The following is an 18,735-nucleotide window of genomic DNA, read 5'->3' as shown; positions in this document are numbered from 1 at the left end:
CCGATACTTTGGCAGCTTCGGTACAGTACCCCCCCAGTACGTACCTAACCTAGGAACATAGCTGGAAATTTTTAGATCGTGCGCCTCTTCATAGTTTCCTCACAACCATTTCTGCCAACAAATTGCGCCGTCGCAACAGGAACACCGCCGTAATTGTGGTATCTATATTCGGCATCTAGCGCTCGCTATGCGCAGCAGGGGCCCAAGATGCTCTACGACCTGAATCTCGCATGGTCACCCTCGACCAGTGCCGCAGAGCTCACGCGGACCTTGAAGTTCAGCGCCAACCTTGGCTACAATGTCGTCGCCCTCAACCACACCCTCAGCCTCCCCGTGCCGGGCCAGATCACGAATCCAATCCCCAAGTTCGACAAGAAAGCATCTGCTTCGAGTCTCCCCGAGGACGATAGACTCCCTACCGTGCTCACTCGTTGCACCGTACCAGTGTCAGACACTTCCGTTGGTCACCATGTGCCCCGGCTCGTCAATGCCTATGACATTGTGGCGCTCCGGCCAACGACAGACAAGGGCTTCCAGGCTGCATGCCAGAACATCGACAATGCCCACATCATCTCCCTCGACCTGACGCAGTTTCTCAACTACCACTTCAAGCCCACCTCCGTCATGGCCGCCGTCCGCCGCGGCATGCGCTTCGAAATCTGCTACGCCCAGGCCCTGTCTGCCGACGCCCGGGGCCGCGCCACCTTTATTGGAAATGTGATGCAGCTCGTACGCGCCACTCGGGGTCGAGGCATCGTCATCAGCAGCGAGGCTCGCAGCGCCATGGAGGTCCGGGCCCCCGCCGACGTGGTCAATCTGCTGGCGGTCTGGGGCCTAGCCACCGAGAAGGCTGCCGAGGGTCAAAGTGTCAACCCTCGCGGTGTCGTGGTCAATGAGGGCATTCGGAGGAACGGCTTCAGGGGCGTTGTGGAGATTGTCCAGGTCGCCGACAAGCCAAAGAAGAACACGGCCAATGACAACAATGGCGGTAAGATGGAGGGGGTTGAGCACCACGCCGCGGCCGCTGCTCCGAAGGCAGAGAAGAATGGTGGCCAGAAGCGGAAAGGTCCTGACGGTCAAGAACAGACAGGTGCTCCCTTGAGTAAGCGGCAGGCGAAAAAGAACAAAAAGCTCGCCTTGCTCGAAGGCAACCCTGCGGATCAGAAGGCATAGAAACTGTTTTACAAAACAAGAAAAGGATATACTGGTTGCATAGGAACAGGCGTTTTTGGCATGATGATACCCCGGAGACAGAAATACTATTTTTTAAGAGTGCCTTCCTTACTCCTTCGCATACCACAACTTGAATTTAGGTATTGCCAAGCATGCTTGAAGATATCGAGATTGAAGAACTGAAGAGAGACGTGATAAAGCACTGTGGGCAGATCTGTCACAACGGGAGACTGAATACTCTTCCAATCATCCGAGGCAATGACTGCTTTTCTCCTCTTGACATATACAGGATATCTACTCGACTGAGCAATATCACTTGGCCAGTTCCGTTCTTCCATGTTCACTCCCATCCAGTCCTCTCAACTTTTCCCATTCATGTACCAACATGCCAAAGTCAATTAAATCGTACCACTGCCTGTTCATAAAGACCGTCTCTCTCTTGACTCCTTCCGGCTTGAAGCCAATACTTTCGTACAAGGCCGCCGCCCTCTTGTTATAGGATACAGTGCCAATATCGACCCTATGCATATCCCCAAAGGTAAAGGCCCAGTCCACTGCCCAATTGATGGCCTCTCGGCCGTAGCCCTTGTTCTGGTGCTCCTCGATGATCTGGATACCAATGCCCGTGCGCCTTCGGAACGTAAGGTTGGCAAACTTGTTCATAACAAGCATGCCAATCTTGGTGTCTTCCTCGTCTTCCGTCTTTTCACCTTTCTCGTCGGCTTCATCGGATTGCTTGGCCCCTTGGTCTCCGGCCTTTTGTGCCGGGAGACAGATGAAGACGGCAACCAGGGTATTATTCATGATGCTTTCGAAATCCTTGTTGAAGCCCTTTCGGCTCTGCGGGGTGAAAACACAGGGAGTGGCCAGACCAAAGTTGACGGGGTCGTTCCAGAGATTCTTGAAGATCCAGTCCTTGTGTGCCTCTGTTTCCTCAATGGCGCGGAAGACTAGGCGTTTGGTCTTGAAGGCGCCGGAAAACGCTGCCTCCATTGCCTCCATGGTAGTAATCAGGGCACGAAACAAGGGGCTTTGACTGTCTTTGGTGGAAATTGTCTTGTCGCAAACAGCGAGGTGAACTACCAGTAGCCGGATGGAAACCCGAAATCTGAGTAGGATTATCTTACTTCAAGGTGATGAGAGTTACACATTTTATACTCGGATGTTTTCGAGATGACTGGGCTTGTATAATCATTTACTAAACGAATGACCTTCCTATTCTAGCATAATCACATCATATTCGTCTCCCAAAAAGGGTCTACTGTTGTGACTCACTGATCATAGTGAATCGGCCGCGATGCTGACAGAGGACGTACCCCATGCTCGCTTCGGGAGCCCTCACATCCTCGAAAGTGGGAAGTAGCCAATAATCATGCTTGGTTTCTGTAGGCAGCCGTGTAACATTGAACGTGGCTGCTACAGTCGTAAGCCCGCCTTATCGATTGTCCCTCCATACAATATCCGTGTATGACAAACAAGCCAGGACAGATTGTGAGCCAACATTAGATGCCGCATAAGTATACAGATGAATCAAGTATAGTCGACGTATGATATATCTTCACTCGGCCGAGGACATCAGTTTGAAAAGAAAATAGCCATGTGGCCTGTAAAGTGTTTTCATGCGAAGCTTACTATTGGCTGAGACAAGCGAATTGGAATGGAAAGAATCATGAATTCATTGATGAGGGCCATGGACTTGATTGCTTCTTGAAAAGAGATAACATCATATCAAGCTCTATATCCAGGAGGGTGACGGATAACGAATCATACATGACTGGAGAAACTTTCGATTGGATGTTGTTGACTTGACCTTTCAAGACCATTATACATGATCTAGAAGTGGGTCATATTGTTGGGCTTATTCTTCCATGACTGCCATGTGGATGACTCGCATCGACATCACATTGTAAACAGTAACATCCTCCGACATCATCCGCCTATACAATTGCCAAAGTGTCTGGTAGAAGTCCTTGGTATTTAATTTGTGACAAATATACGACGAGTTGGTCCTTTCCTAGACACCAAACTGGCTATTCTTGGTTGTGATAAATCAATGAATCCTAGGACTACAGTCAAGCAAGTCGAAACGTTATTGATACGTACAGTACCACTTGATCTTGTGTGGGAATCCCCCGCATGATGGAAAGCACCTTGTTGATCCAAAGATTCACTCTCCCCCAGTCCGCCATGAGTACCTTACTAGCAGTACAGAATCAGAGTGGTGCCAAGTTGCCACGTCGTACGACGAGTGGTTATTGGCCTCCAGCCTGCGCCGGTAGTGCTGTGGGCTCCGCATGAGCTCCCCTATTTGATTCCAGCAGCGATGCAGCAGCTCCACGTGTGGTTTCAGAAGCCCCGCAGACGTCATGGGCATAGCGGTCAGGGTCCTTGGGGGGGACAGCTCAGATTGCCCACCCAAAGTAAACACGAACAGAATAGAACAGAACGCAGCTTTGAGCTTCCTTCAGCAGTCTCAATCTTTACTACACTACTCATTGAACGAACCAAATTGTCGACCACTACAGTTCAGTATCCTACTCGGAACAGATACCAATTTCACAAACATCAAAAATGCCTGCCCTTTTCGGTGGTGAAGGTATGTTCTACGCATCATCTTATACTACCCCGCCAAACCCCTCAGAGCTGCTTGCAGTATCTTGTATGATCTCGCTAATCGAACCTGTATGCAGATGCCCCAGGTACGAAAGCGATCCTCATGAATCCAGCCGGCTATTCGGCTAGAGAATGGATACTTTGAGCTCCCATCGAGCTCCTATTTCGAGAAACACACTGACAATATCGCAATCGACAGCCCACGGTGGCTCCTACCCTGCCGGCGGATACGGTCAAGAGGACGATGACCTGAGAGGCGCCGCAGAGCACGCCAGCCGCCACGCCGGCGATTCAGGAGATAGCAGCTTGTTCTCTACCCTGCTGGGAGCTCTGAATGAGAAGAGAGGCAACCTGGCACAGGAGGACGTTGACGAAGACGGTAAGTTACAGCGGAAATCTGGCAGCCGCATGGCAGCACAACAAAGCTGCCGACATCCACCCACTTACCACAACATGATTCCCCGTGGTTGTACTATATCGAATGGTATTGGTGTCATTGGCTAATGCTTGGGTGTCTCCCGCTTTGTAGATGCTGTTCAGCAACACAAGCGCTTCTTTGGCGGCAACGATGATGACGAAAAGGCAACGAGCTCTGGCATGGGCTCAGCTGCAGCCATGCAGGCACTAAAGATGTTCTCTGGTGGTTCGGCAGGTAACTCCGAGGTATGTTTTGACAGACCCATAACCACCGGATCAATCAGTGTTGTGCCTTTGACCCAGAACTGACATCAAATTTAGTCTGCCAACAGCCAAAGCGCCTTCATCGGACTTGCCATGGCCGAGGCCAGCAAGGTTAGTCGTCTCCAATCCGAGCTCATTGGCAATCCTAGGACGAGAACTGTGTTACTGACACGAAAATGATAGCTGTTTGACCAAAAGGCCAACGAAGGCAAGGTCTCGGGTGAGGCCAGCAAGGAGTCGGCCGTCATGCAGGCCGGTGAGATGGCCCTCAAGTTTTACATGAAGAGCAAGGGAGGAGACTCGTCTTCGTCTTCTGGACTGATGAGCTTGGCTTCCAAGTTCATGTAAGCAAAGAAGGAGGACAAGGCCACAAAAACTGCAAGCTATGCAGCAGACATGAAAGCGTCGATAAAATGCTGAATAGGACAGTGTGACACATTACGGATTAGCAACCTACAACCCCAAAGTGAAACTGGTGCTTGCAGTGATGTCCTGACAAGTCTTGTGTGATTTAGGAGGTAGGTAATCGGCACCGTGATTTTGAACCACCATGTTATTCCTTTATGCGCACATCAAGGTTGTGGCAAGGTAACACAACATTGCGCCCACTCGACGTCGTCCATTTGATTTCTTTTGTACCCTGCATGGCTTTCAAGTACTCTTTTTCTATTTTTCTCTCCCAGGATTATTTGGCCCTACTATACATAAATAACTTTCTTACCAAGAACCCCCTTTAAACGGGCCTCGGTTCTTTCGCCTTACCCCAAACCTGAACCCCTCTCCCCTCACTCCCATGGCTCTCTGATTTGATGGTGCGGAGAGGTGCGGCCTCATGCCAGACAAGATTCGGCGTCATTCTCATTTTATTACACTTATTTTAAATAAAAAATCCTATACATTCTCGTGATTATCTCCAATTGACTTTTGGAAACATCCCATTCACCTCTCTGTATAATATTTGTATAAGAAAAAAAGGTGTCATCTAGCAAAATTAAAAGTGCAAAGGAAAATGACGTCTCCTCAGCATCCTCTCTCTTACAACGACTATGCCATCCCGCAGCTCCGGCTAGAGCACCACCCGGCCTCGTCGCCGGTGCCGACGCCCGTCATAAAGGTGCTCCTGGACCGGCCGGAGCGCAACAATGCCTTTACCGACACCATGGTGACGTCCCTCGTGACGGCCTTTGGCCTGCTGTCGTCGGACCCGCGCGTCAAGGTGATTGTGTTTTCGGGGACGGACCCGCGCAACAAGTTCTTTTGCGCGGGCATGGACCTGGACAATGCCTCGGACGCCACGGGGTCGTCGGCCAGGGCGCCGCCCCCGAGCAAGCAGGAGCTCGACCGCCGGCGCGAGGCCCACCGCGACGGTGGTGCCCAGGTCAGCATCGCCATCTCCCAGTGTACCAAGCCCGTCATTGCTGCCATGAATGGTCACTCCGTCGGCGTCGGCGTCACCATGACGCTTCCTTGTAACCTTCGGGTCGTAAGTCGTGATGCCAAGGTCGGCTTCGTATTTGCCAGGCGGGGCATCAATAGTAAGCACATGTGGCTCTTCTTTTAAACTTTCTTGTTTCTGCCATATCTTTAGAGTATCGGTCTTCGTCGAGCCGTTTTCCTTCCCCATTCTTGAACTTTTTGGGAGTAAGTAACCTGACCGTCCAATGTAGTGGAGGCAACATCGTCCTTCTTCCTACCCCGGATCCTGGGTACCGGTCGGGCACTGCATCTCGTGACGACGGGCTCGACGTATGCGCCGTCGGACCCGCTCATCCGCGACCTGTTCGCCGAGGTGGTGGCACCCGACGAGGTCCTGCCTCGAGCCTTGGAGCTGGCTGAGGAAATCGCCACCAAGACAAGCGGTGTCGCCATCAAGGCCATGAAGGACATGATCTACCGTGGCGCATCGTCCCCCGAGGAGGCGTATCAACTCGAGAGCAGGGTCTTTTTTGATCTGTTCCGCGGCAGCGACGCAAGGGAGGGCATCCGAAGCTTCTTGGAGAAAAGGGAGCCCGACTTTCGGGGCGTGTGGGATAGAGAACATCCCGCCATTTGGCCGTGGTGGGAGCCCAAGGGATGGGACGTCAACAACAACACGAATGGCTTGCTAGGCTGGCTCAAAAGTAAACTCTGATTGGATAGAGGCACCGCGGAATGATGCCCCAATCCAAGGTCATGATCTTCGATTTCTCCTTTCCCTCCCTGTAAAGCTTAGCCTATAGCTGCCATGACGGACTTCGCCGAGGTATCTTGATAATTACAAGTTTAAATTATAAAAAGGGAATTTGTCGCTTTCATGCTGTACAATCATGACATACGTTGCAGGCGCGCAGCCAACTCCAAAGATTTTCCCCTGACACCATGCTTAAGTCCTCAAGTCCATTTTGCCAGTATGCTTCTCGTATCCTGAATGATGACCGAAATACACCTAACGCCGTAGGTCCGTGGGTAATGTCTATAGTGACCGATTCACTTGGCCCTTGCTGCGAATCGCATCTAACCGTCCGTCATTGGAGTATCTTGAGCAGCGGCGCCTGCACCACCGGCATTCTTTTTCTTCTCCTTCTTGGCCCAGCGTAGACCACAGGCATTACATAACGTCTTTGGTCCGCTGGGTCCTTTCCGCCATTCTGGTGAATCAAGTGTGCCTGGTGATCACAATAAGTATCCTACAGTATTCAAGCAACATTGGTTTTGACTTACCACAGTCGGTGCAAACGTATTCCTCTGCAACCTTGATTTTCTTTTTCTTTTCTCCTGTCCGGGGATCTCTGTCCACAGGTATCGCGATTCCCGCATCGCCCTTGATTAGAACCGGACTGTGATTTCCAGTTGTGAGGCCCTTACTACGCTCCCCTTCCCCATAACGTAGTCCCGTGAGCATTTCAATGGTGTCGGCATGAGAAGCTCCTCCTAATCGAGACATTTTATCGCGGAGCGAGTCGGGACGACTTCCAGCTATAGCACCTTCAAGGTTTTCTTTGGTGAGGTTGGCATTAAGTGACGATGGCCTTTCAGGCGGTGGCATCGCCGCAGAGTCTTGGTTTTGGAACGTGGATCCTGTTTGAGACTGTATATCCTCGGAAGCCGTGACATTTGTGGTTGACGCGTCTTGCCCCTCATACCAACTTCTTTGAGATGCTTCCTCCTCTTCCTCTTCCCGCCGTAGCTCGGCAATGCGCCGCCTCAGCCGTTCGTTTTCGATCTTGTGCTCGAGGAAAGAGTCTAGTAGCGAGGCGTTTTTTGTTGGATATGGCCGGGACATGACGAACACAGCCTGGCAAAAGGGTGTCTGATTGTCGGGATTTGGAGCAAACTTGGCCGAGGCTATGTGTGCATGGCCGACGGATTCGAAAATAGCATATGTACCATCTTTCTTCCTCAGTCGATAGAACATGCGCATCGAGTTGCCACTTGCTATAGATTCGTTCATTTCCGACGTAAAAGTGCCTACATCGTCTGCGTGGATCAGGTCCTTGAGAAAGTTATCCACTATATCCTCTGCTTGGAAGCCGGTTAGTGAGACGACGCTCGGAGAGACGTATTTAATCCTGCCATGAGCATCGAGAATTTGTAAAAAGTCCTTTAGTTCCTCGACGACTTTGGCTGGCCAATTCCTCCGCTTGGTAAACTCGGTCAGGGTGTTTGAGCCGGGCGGTTGAGTTTGAGTAGACGACGGCGGGGCGGGGCTGTCCTCGGCGGAATTTGTCGAGAATCTGGGCGTGTCTTCGTTGGAGGAGACCATGCCATTACTTTGCACATTCTGCGCATTTGATACGGAAGGATAAATGGGTTGCGTGGGCATTGTCAGGGCCATGTCGTCAATATCCATCATGGGCATATTTGGATCAAAGTTCCCAAACATGAGATTATCATCCATTGACGTAGCCATCGTGTCGTCGGCTGACATCTGCAGCAGAGGTAGGAGCCCAGGTAATCAGCCGAATGCTCTGCAGGGTAAGAGTGCAAAAAAATGCAATTGATTCAGGGAGGGTTCGCACATGAGGCGCGCCCACTCTTTTTCACTTGACTACGACGATGGGCAAAATGTGCGGTGCAGGAAGGAGATTTGATGTATGTGATGTGATGTTATGCTGTGCTGTGCTGCGCTGGGCTGAGCTGTGTGACGGGGAACATTGAAAGCAAGCGACAAACTGCAAGTGGATGGGTATCTTACGGGGTTCATGGCTCCCGGGGCGCTGGAAAAGCCGAACATGTAGGGTGGTGGCCCGTGATTCATCCTGGCGGTTGGGTGAAGGGCCCCTTGGTCCTCTGCCTCGAAGCTTTGCCAGAAATGACGCTGCGGCTGCTGCTGCGACGAACTCATGTGGGTGCGGTGCGGTGCCAACGGTGGCTTAACGTGGGGCGGCGAAAGTCAAGGTGGCCGCCGCATTTAATGCCATGTGCGTGGGCAGGTTAAGCAACTCGTAATTTCTTTCTTCTTGGGTCTCTGATTTTTTGCCTTTTGAGCGTGGAGGACACCAGGTATGTATGTTATGTCGGTAGGTTAGGTAGGTTAGGTAGGTCGGTACTTTGCGCGCGCCGAGTTGATGGCTCAAGCGGTCGATAGTCTGTCTGGACGGGTTGCCGATACCAAAATCTGGAAAGTCTATAGTTATAAACCCAGCAGAAATCAGATCGCACGAGGTTGGCGATGAGGTTGAGAGGAAAATTGAAAGCCAAAAAGTATCGTCTGGGTACGAGCAGGGGGTGAGAAAGAAAAAATAAAGGGAAGAAAGTAAGGTGTTTAGAAGCAGGAAGAATAGATTGGGAGGCGAAGGAAAACTGGGATGGGATTTTGGAATTTCGATAGTGAAAAGAATCGGGTTGTCAAGCTTGTGACGACCCCCCGCCAATTCGAGGCGACCCGCTGCTGTTGACTCTGAGTTTGGAGGACAGTACTACTACATTCTACCAGTGGGAAGATCTCCTCCGCAGCCGTCATCAGTAATCATTTTTTTTTTTTTTTTTTGGGAGGGGGAGGGATAACCCCCCAGCTGAGGGTCGATCACAGTCGTCGTGTCTAATTTCTTGCCAGACACGAGAGCGGCGAGCTAAAAGCCGGTGATAGGTAGATTCAGCAACCAAGTCATTCATGGGAAGCGAAATATCCACTCTATATTAGGCCGTCGGTTGAGTCTGGCGGGAGATTGACCCCTGGAAGCCAATGACGCAATGCCAAAGGGGCGGAGGTTTTTTTCGTCGTGCGCAGAAAAGTTTGCCAGTTTAGTTCATAATAAAAGAGGTCTTGCTCTCCCAGACGAGGCGCGCTGTGCTTGCTGGCTGCCCACTTGCAGGCGCCAGGGCGATGTTAGGAGTAGGCTCGAGTCCTTCCATCATAGTGGTTCCAGAGCGCTGGCGGTAGTAGACTGGGCCCCTTTGTGGAGTCAATTTGGGGAAGCCTTGTTTGCTCCGGGGCATTTTTAGCTACGAGATTTGCTGTGACATAACTGCTGGTTACCAGTGCTTACAGCATCCAGTAGGTAATATACCTAGAACTCAAGAAGACCCTTTCTCTGTTTATGCCCAAGATGATCAACATTCATACCCGAGTCTAGTAATTGGGAAATGAGTATACAAAATGGGTCAAGGTGCAGGTAATGTAGTCAAGTAAGATGCCCACCTTTATACTACTCGGCAATGGTACCACGTATACGGAATACCAATCTGGGCTTGCTAGGCCACTACAGAATGCAGAACCCTCCATTACTTGCGAGCCTTCTCTTTCTTCTTTGTGCCGCGACGTCAGACATCTGCGGCCGTTCACACCCCTCGAGACACGAAACAGGGGATCCATAAGGAGAAAAGCTGCAAGGTGCCACACTAAAGTTATCAAATTCCAGAATACAAGTCAGGTCGGTCGACCTGAAAAGTACGAACGTGGGGTCCTTGTGTCAGCTGCTCTCACCTAACCTAGTCCCTTGATTGCTTGATAGCTAGCGTTCCACTACCAAGAGAGGAACCAATCATATGGCCACTAGTAGACGGAGAATTTTCCTTGCCGTTGGGTTCAATACCTACCTTGTGTGTTAATCTTCTTGTCCTTTGTTCCGTATCTTCTGCTTGAAAGGAGTCGAAGAAAAGAGTGAGACAAAGATTGGAAATAGGGCTTTGAAAAAATAAATAAAAGTTAATATATGAAATTTTCTAAATATATATTGGAAGGATGCAAGCTAAATGCATACTCAATGATGAACTTGAATACTTGTGGCCCGTTGTGAATCTCAAGACTGGCTCAGAAGGGAATGTAAGTCGCCATGAGCCTATGACACTACGTCATTCCGTAGCAAAGAAAACACAACGCAAGTCGCCGTACATACTATACAGCCAGAGAAATCTTCCAGCGACATCTTCCAGCGACATCTTCTCTTTTTGGTGATCTTATTACTTGACTTGGACGACGGAAGTAATAAGAATCCGCAAACTACATTGGAGATATTGAACATCAGAACTCTGTTTTGCGTTAGAACTGGCTTTTGGGTAACGCGACAGATTGAATCCCCAGAGCCTTTCAATCCAAAGTATATCCGTAGCGTCTCGTGAGCTTGAGATTATTAAAAACCGGTCACATTCAGCCCTTTGAAATTGGAGCGGCTATTATTGGATGTGTGCCCGAGATATGCAGTACGTAGAGTTCGATGAAGAAGGGACCCTGCATTTCAGCAGCTGCGGGGTTCTGACCAGGGCCGGTGGATGGCTCGCTACTTGCTGCTGCTGCTGCCTGGGCAGTCGTAGTCAGCTCTGGCGCGTCTCCCAGCAGCAAACCCATTAACCAGACGCGTTCGCGGATCGCTAACCAGCCAGAAAGAAAAAGGGAAAAGAAAAGAAAACCGCAATCGCCTTCCACGCAACAACATCCAAGCGATTTGACAAGACGCAACTTGAACCAGCAACGTATCCATAGCAAGAAGCATGGATATCTTTTGATCCAAAGTTTGCGGCAGTCAATTGATATCACCTGGCCCCGTGATATGAGCCTATTGCTGCCAACGTCCTGCACCACCTCTTTCTTAAATTTGCGTCGGATCCGTCATCATGTCCAAAATTGATAAGCTCTCGATCAAGGGCGTGCGGTCCTTTGACCCTCACATCAGCCAGACTTTGCAGTTCCATACCCCCCTCACCTTGATCGTGGGTTACAACGGCTCGGGCAAGACAACCATCATCGAGTGTCTCAAATATGCGACCACCGGCGAGCTGCCCCCCAACAGCAAGGGCGGCGCCTTCATTCACGATCCAAAACTGCTTGCCCAGGCCGATGTTCTTGCTCAAGTCAAACTGAAGTTCCTGACCCCCCCTGATGCCACCCACGTTGTGAATAGGAGTTTGCAACTCACACTCAAGAAGACCACCCGGAGCGTCAAGACGATTGAGAACTCGATGGAAACCCGACGATTGGGCGAACGCAGCTCTATTACTGCCAAGAACATTGACATCAACAGTCTGGTCCCCAAAACCCTCGGTGTAGCACCTGCCATTCTGGAGTTTGTCATCTTCTGCCATCAGGACGAATCCCTGTGGCCCATGAGCGAGCCTGCGACGCTCAAGAAACGCTTCGACGAGATCTTTGAAGCGCAGAAATACACCAAGGCTATAGATAACCTGAAGGTGATTCGGAAGAAGAAGGGCGAAGAGCTAAATAGATGGAAGACGGAAGAAGCGCACTGCAAGACAAACAAGGAAAAGGCCGAGCGCGCCCAGCGGAAATCAGAACAGCTTGTGGTTGAGATTGACAGGCTCCACAAGGACATAGACGAGAAAAAACGAGAAATTGAGCAGGTGAGCCAGGAGGCCAAGGAGAAACACGAGCAGGCAAACAGCTTCCTCGATATCGTCAACGACCTCAGGAATAAGGAGTCCCAGCTTCGCACTCGTAAAGAACACATTGAGGAGCTCCGACAGAGTATTGAAGAACTGAAGGAGTCAGACGCTTGGCTTGAAGACACTCTTGCACAGTATGAGGCCAAGGTCGCGAGATACGAGCAGGAATACAAGGAAAACCAAACGCAGTATGGAGAGCACAGGAAAGATCTCGAAGCCACACGCAGAAGCCTTGCTGCAAAGATGTCGGAACAAGGCAGGCTTCAATCTGACAAGGAACGATATGAACGTCAACTGGAATCTCGCGTGGAGCTGGTTCATGGGGCGGCACAAACCCACAGCATTCGAGGGTTTGACGGCGATCTTGATGACAGACAGGTCAAGCAATTTGTCGAACGCATTCAGAAAATGCTCAGTGACAAGAAGCGAGAGCTTGAACTCGTTCAAAGAGAAAATGCAGAAGAGCAAGACAAGAAAATCGCCATCATTACTGACCTCGAAGGTCAGAAGCTATCGTGGGCACAAGAACGCCAATCTGCCAAGAATGGAATTGGAGATCTCGAAAAGAAGAGTAACAGGACCCAGACTCAACTCAGCTCTATCGACGTCGATGAAGGCTCCAAGGCCGTTCTGGATGCATCCTTTGGAGAGATCAGCCAGAATCTACAAAAGGCTGTCGCAGAATTACAAACGTCTGATATTGATGTAAAGATCCAACAGGAAAACGAGAACTTGATCAAAGCCGAAGCAGAAAACGACAGGCTCGGACGTGAACTAGTGGAGTGTACACGTCTGGCGCAAGATCGGGCACAGTTGGATCTACGCACGAAGGAACTCGCTGAGAAGAAGCGCAAGCTTGACACTTTGAAAAACACATGGAGTGAGAAAATTTCAAGCATTCTCGGTGCTACATGGAACTCGGATACGATCGATAAAGACTTTCAGCAAATTCTGCAAAACAAGGCAAAGATTCTTCAGGACGCGACTCGTGTGCGCGATGACGCAATACAAAATCACAAGCAGGTTCAATACGCTCTGTCTGGAGCCAAGGACAAGACCAAGAAGAGGGAGGCAGAGTTGGAAAACTCCAAGAAGGCCGTTCAGGATGCACTGCGAGATGTTTTCCCCGATGAGGCGGCTCTAATCGAGGATCTGCCGGAGAAAATAGAGCAGTTGGAGGAAACGATTCTCGACCTCGAGAAAGAGGTATCTCTATTTGACGAGATGAAGTCATTCTATGGCAAGTGCCAGAAAACCATGACCAAAAACAACAAATGTCTGTTGTGTGATCGCGTTTTCAGTGCTGTCTCTGAGAAGTCGAAATTAGCCCAGAGGATTGCAGACGCTCTCGATGACAGTCACAAAGTCAATGCGCAACGGGACCTCGCTGAACACGAGGAGGAACTTGGAAAACTTCGTCTCGTTCGGCCACAATTCGAGAACTACATCAAACTATGTGCTGAGAAGCCCGCACTCGACAAGGAACTGCAAGACCTTAAAGGGCAAGAAGAGAAACTTGTGGCCATATTGGAGGAGAAGGACCACGTCGTCCGTGCAAAATCTGAAGAGCGACAGGACGTAGAGTCCATGAGCAAGACTGTTTCAGAAATCTCGCACACTCACCGTGATATTGTGGAAGCCGAGGCTCAAGTAGAAAGAATCGTCTCTCAGCAGCAGTCTGGAGGCGCTATACGAAGCCCAGACGAAATACGCGAGCTACAGGATGCTTGCAACGAACAGATGAGGGCGTCCAAGAATAAAGTCAACAAATATCAGGGCGATAAGCAGCGTATGCGGGATACGGTCAACCGGTTCGAGTTGGAAAAGGCACAGCTTCAGAACAAGGTCAACAGCGCGACCCAGCAGCTGGAACGCAAAAAGGATTTCCAGAATCAGTTGCAGTCTATTCGCGACGACATCTCCAATCAGAGGGCCACCATTCAAAAGGCTGATGAAGAACTGGCGGCTATCGAGCCACAGATTTCCAAGGCTCGTGCGATCCGTGACGACGTCATTCACAGAGGCCGAGACAAGGAGATGAAGAAAGCCAACGAACGGGATGAGCTGGCTGGTTCTGTCAGCGAACTAAAGATGGTTGAAGGTGATATTCGCGACTACCTTGACCGCGGCGGCCCCGCAAACATCGCCACGAATGAGCGAGCTATCCAGGGTCTTAATCAAACGGTTCAGCGCATCGAAGGAGACATGGCTGACCTGACTGAGCGAACCAACAAACTGAAGGCGGAAATCAGCGACAGCGGCCGCAGGAAGAAGAACATTAGCGACAATCTGAATTATCGCAAGAACCTTCGCTTGATTGAGACCTTGAAGGAGGAAATCCGTGGCCTGCGATCGCGCAACGCATCAGAAGACTACGACCGGCTCATGGACGAGTCCAGACTACTCGATAACTTGAGCAACAGGTACAATTCTGAATGCGGAAGCCTCATCGGCATGGCGAAATCGAAGGACTTGGAACTGGCTGGACTCATGGCCGATTTCGAGACAGAGTATAAGGATGCAAACGATCAATATCGCAAAGCTCATATCATGGTTGAGACTACCAAGGCGGCCATGGAAGATCTGCACAATTACAACACAGCACTCGACCATGCCATCATGCAGTACCACACACTCAAGATGGACGAAGTGAACACGATAGCGCAGGAACTGTGGCGCGAGGTCTACCAGGGCACCGATATTGACACGATCATGATTCGCTCCGAGAGCGAAAGCTCTTCCACCAGTCGCCGTGCTTACAACTATCGTGTTGCCATGATCAAGAATGGGACAGAGATGGACATGCGTGGTCGTTGCTCTGCTGGCCAAAAGGTTCTCGCATGTATTATCATCCGTCTGGCTCTTGCAGAATCGTTTGGCACCAACTGCGGACTAATTGCTCTCGATGAGCCGACGACCAACCTGGACTCGGACAACATTGAAGCACTGGCGCGCTCTCTGCACGATCTTATCGACAAACGCAAAGGCCAGAGCAATTTTCAGCTCATCATCATTACGCACGACGAAAACTTTCTCCGGCATATGAGGTGTTCAGACTTTACTGACACCTTCTACCGGGTGAAGCGTGACGTAAATCAGAAGAGTACCATCAGCAACGAGAGCATCTTGCGTATCGATGAATAAAAGTTTGATGATGTGTTAAGCAGTCGAAAGGGCGGTCATGTAAATTTTTTTTTTTTTTTTTTTTTTTGCCTCTATGTAACGGTTGCATCAATGACGGGCGTGGATGCCGCCTCGGTCTCTGTTTTCATGGCATGGTGTAAGGAGCACAGGAACACCGGGCTTGACTTGATTTTAACACGACATTGTGAGTACGTCATGGTTCATCACATAGATCTTTGTAGCTGTGCTCAATAAAAGGTGCATCTTGACCTGGGAAAACCGGTAGAGGGACCTTAACTCATAAACTTGGAATGTGTGTTCTTCTTTCAAATAGGTTGGTCAGCCTTTGGAGTCATATCATTTGATCATAACTGCAAAAGCCATGAAGCTGGCGATATGGTCAGGCTATGGAAATCGACTGGCTAGAGTTGGCATTGATGCACCCTCCTTCATCATAGCCCTTTCTCTTGCTTTGGTATCATACATACACACCACTCCTATCTGTTATTTGAACTGATTCCTGCTCCGCCTTTTTCCCATGCGACTAAAGCAACATTATAAATCAGGAAAGACAATACGGCAAGCCAATCATGAGGAGCTCCTATCAACGCCCACACCAACTATTGCAGAATCAAGGGAGGAAAGAAAAAGATCTCAAGTGAATTAAAGGAAAGCCTTGGACCACTAGTCCTTCACCGAACTCCCTTTTTCCTTCTCAATACTCGTGGTTGAGTCGTCTTTCTGAGCATCCTCTGTCTCGGCTTCCGTCGTCTTATTGTCTGCTCCAGATTGCTGAGCATCTGCAGGCGTAGCACTAGAGTCTTCCTTAATTTTCTTGCGCTCGCCTTCGAGTTCATCCTCGGCCTCTCGCTTGGGAGTGGCAGATCTGGCGCTCGGCGTCTCGACACCTTCCATCTTGTCGCTTTCCTCTGCATCCTTTGTCTCGCCGTTAGAGGCGGACTCAGCCGAAACCTTGGGCTCTGGAGATGAGTGTGATTCGGTCGCCTTTCGGCCGACCGCAGCCTCAACATCGATACCTTGCATTTCGAGACTTGCACCTGGCCCACCTACGTGATAATTTGTGTTGCTGGCACCCTCTGGCTGCGGTCCCATGTCCTCGGCTCCAATCTCCTCCGGACCACGAGCGTGAGGCTTCTCATCCTCGTCGGCGCCCTGAACCGTGCCGACTACTTCCCCGCTCTCAACGGCACTTCCGGCCGCCACGGCGGTACTACTGGGTGTTGCGGCTTGTGAAGAACGTTGTTGAGCGGCGGCGGCGGCAGCTGCTGCATGGTGATGGTGCGAAGAGAGATGCGACGCCAGTTGCGAAACGGGCACAACACCAGCGCGTTGTTCCTGTCGCAACAATTCTCCCTGCGTTACGCCAACTCCTCGAGTTCCCATATTTGGCAGTCCGTTGACCGTGACTGTGACTGTCTCGATGCTCCCCATGCCATTAGGACCGTCGATGGTCTCGGTGCTCTCTGTGCGCAGCTCGGGCGACTCGCTGGGAGTCGAGTCGGGAGCACCACTGCCGCTGTTTGCGCGATCCGACCCCGTCGAAGAGTCCCCTTGAGACGACGACGAGTTTGGTGGCGACAGGGCGTTTGTCTCTGGGCCATGCGGCTGCAGCCAAGGGATCGGAGTGAGGAGAGCGCCGCCAAGCGCCTCGTCGCTTCCCGGGGTAGCAAATGGGTTGGGGCCAGAGCCGTCAGAGACACCATTGGAGAGCAGACCACCCGTTGTTGACATGTCTGGTATGGCCGGCGGAAGCGGATAGACGTTTAGGCCGGAGGTGACGTGGACCACGCGGTCCAGCGCGTGCAAATATGTTGGCAGCGACTTGTAGTGGTGCTTAGGGGTGAGCACCAGCTCCGCGAGCCGCTGAATAGTGTGTGGTGGATTGGCTGGAAATGTGTCCGTCAACGTGCGCGTTATCTCGTCGAGAAGTTCTCTGATCTGGATCGGGAGAGTACCCGGAGGTAGAGGCACTGGCGCCGGCACATGAGGTGCAGGAGCGGAAGTGACTTGAGGTAGAGCTCGCGTCACAAGGGGGGTGTTCTCCTTATTCGTGTCCTGGGAGGATGTGGTGCTTGGTGGATTGGTCGGCGAGGACGGCAGCGGTGGTAAGAAGTTCTCTGTGTCCGAGTCTGATGGAGGGGGGTGAGGCACCGAGGATGGGATGACAACAGGTGCTGGTGGAGGTAGATTAGGTATAGCGAACTCTTCATGGGCAATCTGAAGCCATTGTGTCAGTACAGCGGCGATCTTCAGGTTGGCTAGACGGGCGTGCTCGGGGTCATGATACCTTTTCGATGCGTGCGACTATTCTTGGTAGCAGGGCTGGCCAAATGGAGCTATTCCCATGCGGTCAGTACATACAATCTTCAAGAAGCGACTGTGGACCATCAATCGGGCAAGGAACTCACTAATCCATCGACCCTCCCGCTGCGACAGTGCGCAGCACATCATCATCGTCGATGTCCATCATGATGATGAGCGAGGGTTGTCCACGATTGGCGTGCCCTTTCCCCCCTTGAATCTTGTGCTGGGGCCTTTTTGGTGGTGAGGCGCTGCGATACCTATGCTATGATTTGGCGCGTGTGTAGATTGACGTAGTGCCGCCAACGCGCCTGAACCCCCAAAAGTTTCCAATGCGGCTCCAGCGCGCGATCGGCTGGTGCAACTGGGCTGGTCCCAAGGATGGCTTTTTTTTTTTTTTTCTGGTTCCTTTCTCTTGCTTGGGCTGGGCTTTCAAGGGCTTGGTAGTAGCTGGTTGGTGCTTAAGGTATTTACGTATGTAGTGTACAGTAGGGGGGCGGGTCGAAGGGAGGGGAGGGGCCCTGAAAATTCTAAATTTAGTTCTGCGGGCGCCCTTTTGGATCTGCAGCAGTGGGCAACAAACAGGAATAGAAAGATCTAGCCGAAAGAAAGAATTAAAGTTGAGACCAGTGATGAATTGGTTCGATTACAATGTTCTCGCAAGTGACGAATTAGGCAAGATATCCAGAACTATACATGGCACAAGTGACTACACAGGACGTGTCTTGGCGTGTCTATTCATGCTGAGAAGAGAGGGGGAAAATTAGATCAGATATTGCCCATTTCCAAGGCTGTTGAATCCCTAACCTACAAACCAAAACTATGGAATACCTCCTGGTAGGCCACCGGATGGAAATCTTTCAGCATACTTTGTTGGACGAGAGAAGTTTCGAGCTCGTGAACAAGCAATACATGTGCAATGTGACCGCCTCAGTACGAATGGCGATCTTACAATCAGTCAGACGGGTGGTGCCTTGCAGTCACTCCTCGTATGTACAGAGCGTA

General features: G+C 50.9%; 7 protein-coding genes across 7 annotated transcripts; 4 read left to right on the top strand and 3 right to left on the bottom strand.

Annotated features, from left to right (window-relative positions):
* Nucleotides 1–207: 207 nt before the first annotated feature.
* Nucleotides 208–1,173, top strand: PFICI_07008 (uncharacterized protein; the record flags this gene model as incomplete). Its single annotated transcript, XM_007835589.1, has 1 exon — nucleotides 208–1,173. One exon carries the CDS (start codon nucleotides 208–210, stop codon nucleotides 1,171–1,173), a length of 966 nt encoding a protein of 321 aa, XP_007833780.1.
* A 312-nt stretch (nucleotides 1,174–1,485) lies between these two features.
* PFICI_07007 (uncharacterized protein) lies at nucleotides 1,486–2,175 on the bottom strand (the record flags this gene model as incomplete). Its single annotated transcript, XM_007835588.1, has 1 exon — nucleotides 1,486–2,175. One exon carries the CDS (start codon nucleotides 2,173–2,175, stop codon nucleotides 1,486–1,488), a length of 690 nt encoding a protein of 229 aa, XP_007833779.1.
* A 1,569-nt stretch (nucleotides 2,176–3,744) lies between these two features.
* On the top strand, nucleotides 3,745–4,815 carry PFICI_07006 (uncharacterized protein; the record flags this gene model as incomplete). The annotated part of the gene is made up of 5 exons (XM_007835587.1): nucleotides 3,745–3,769; nucleotides 3,986–4,165; nucleotides 4,316–4,449; nucleotides 4,525–4,578; nucleotides 4,651–4,815. 5 exons carry the CDS (start codon nucleotides 3,745–3,747, stop codon nucleotides 4,813–4,815), a joined length of 558 nt encoding a protein of 185 aa, XP_007833778.1.
* Nucleotides 4,816–5,476: 661 nt separating this feature from the next.
* On the top strand, nucleotides 5,477–6,598 carry PFICI_07005 (uncharacterized protein; the record flags this gene model as incomplete). The annotated part of the gene is made up of 2 exons (XM_007835586.1): nucleotides 5,477–6,002; nucleotides 6,135–6,598. The coding sequence occupies 2 exons, from the start codon at nucleotides 5,477–5,479 to the stop codon at nucleotides 6,596–6,598; spliced, it is 990 nt and encodes a 329-aa protein (XP_007833777.1).
* Nucleotides 6,599–6,960: 362 nt separating this feature from the next.
* Nucleotides 6,961–8,356, bottom strand: PFICI_07004 (Cutinase gene palindrome-binding protein; the record flags this gene model as incomplete). The annotated part of the gene is made up of 2 exons (XM_007835585.1): nucleotides 6,961–7,112; nucleotides 7,168–8,356. 2 exons carry the CDS (start codon nucleotides 8,354–8,356, stop codon nucleotides 6,961–6,963), a joined length of 1,341 nt encoding a protein of 446 aa, XP_007833776.1.
* A 3,143-nt stretch (nucleotides 8,357–11,499) lies between these two features.
* On the top strand, nucleotides 11,500–15,429 carry PFICI_07003 (uncharacterized protein; the record flags this gene model as incomplete). The annotated part of the gene is made up of 1 exon (XM_007835584.1): nucleotides 11,500–15,429. The coding sequence occupies one exon, from the start codon at nucleotides 11,500–11,502 to the stop codon at nucleotides 15,427–15,429; it is 3,930 nt and encodes a 1,309-aa protein (XP_007833775.1).
* Nucleotides 15,430–16,092: 663 nt separating this feature from the next.
* PFICI_07002 (uncharacterized protein) lies at nucleotides 16,093–17,817 on the bottom strand (the record flags this gene model as incomplete). Its single annotated transcript, XM_007835583.1, has 2 exons — nucleotides 16,093–17,733; nucleotides 17,791–17,817. 2 exons carry the CDS (start codon nucleotides 17,815–17,817, stop codon nucleotides 16,093–16,095), a joined length of 1,668 nt encoding a protein of 555 aa, XP_007833774.1.
* Between the last annotated feature and the right edge of the window lie 918 nt (nucleotides 17,818–18,735).

This window comes from Pestalotiopsis fici (genome assembly GCF_000516985.1).
Source record: "Pestalotiopsis fici W106-1 unplaced genomic scaffold PFICI_Scf_4, whole genome shotgun sequence".
NCBI lineage: Eukaryota > Fungi > Ascomycota > Sordariomycetes > Amphisphaeriales > Sporocadaceae > Pestalotiopsis > Pestalotiopsis fici.
The sequence above is the reverse complement of the archived record's forward strand: the minus strand, read 5'-3'. Positions and strand labels throughout refer to the sequence as shown.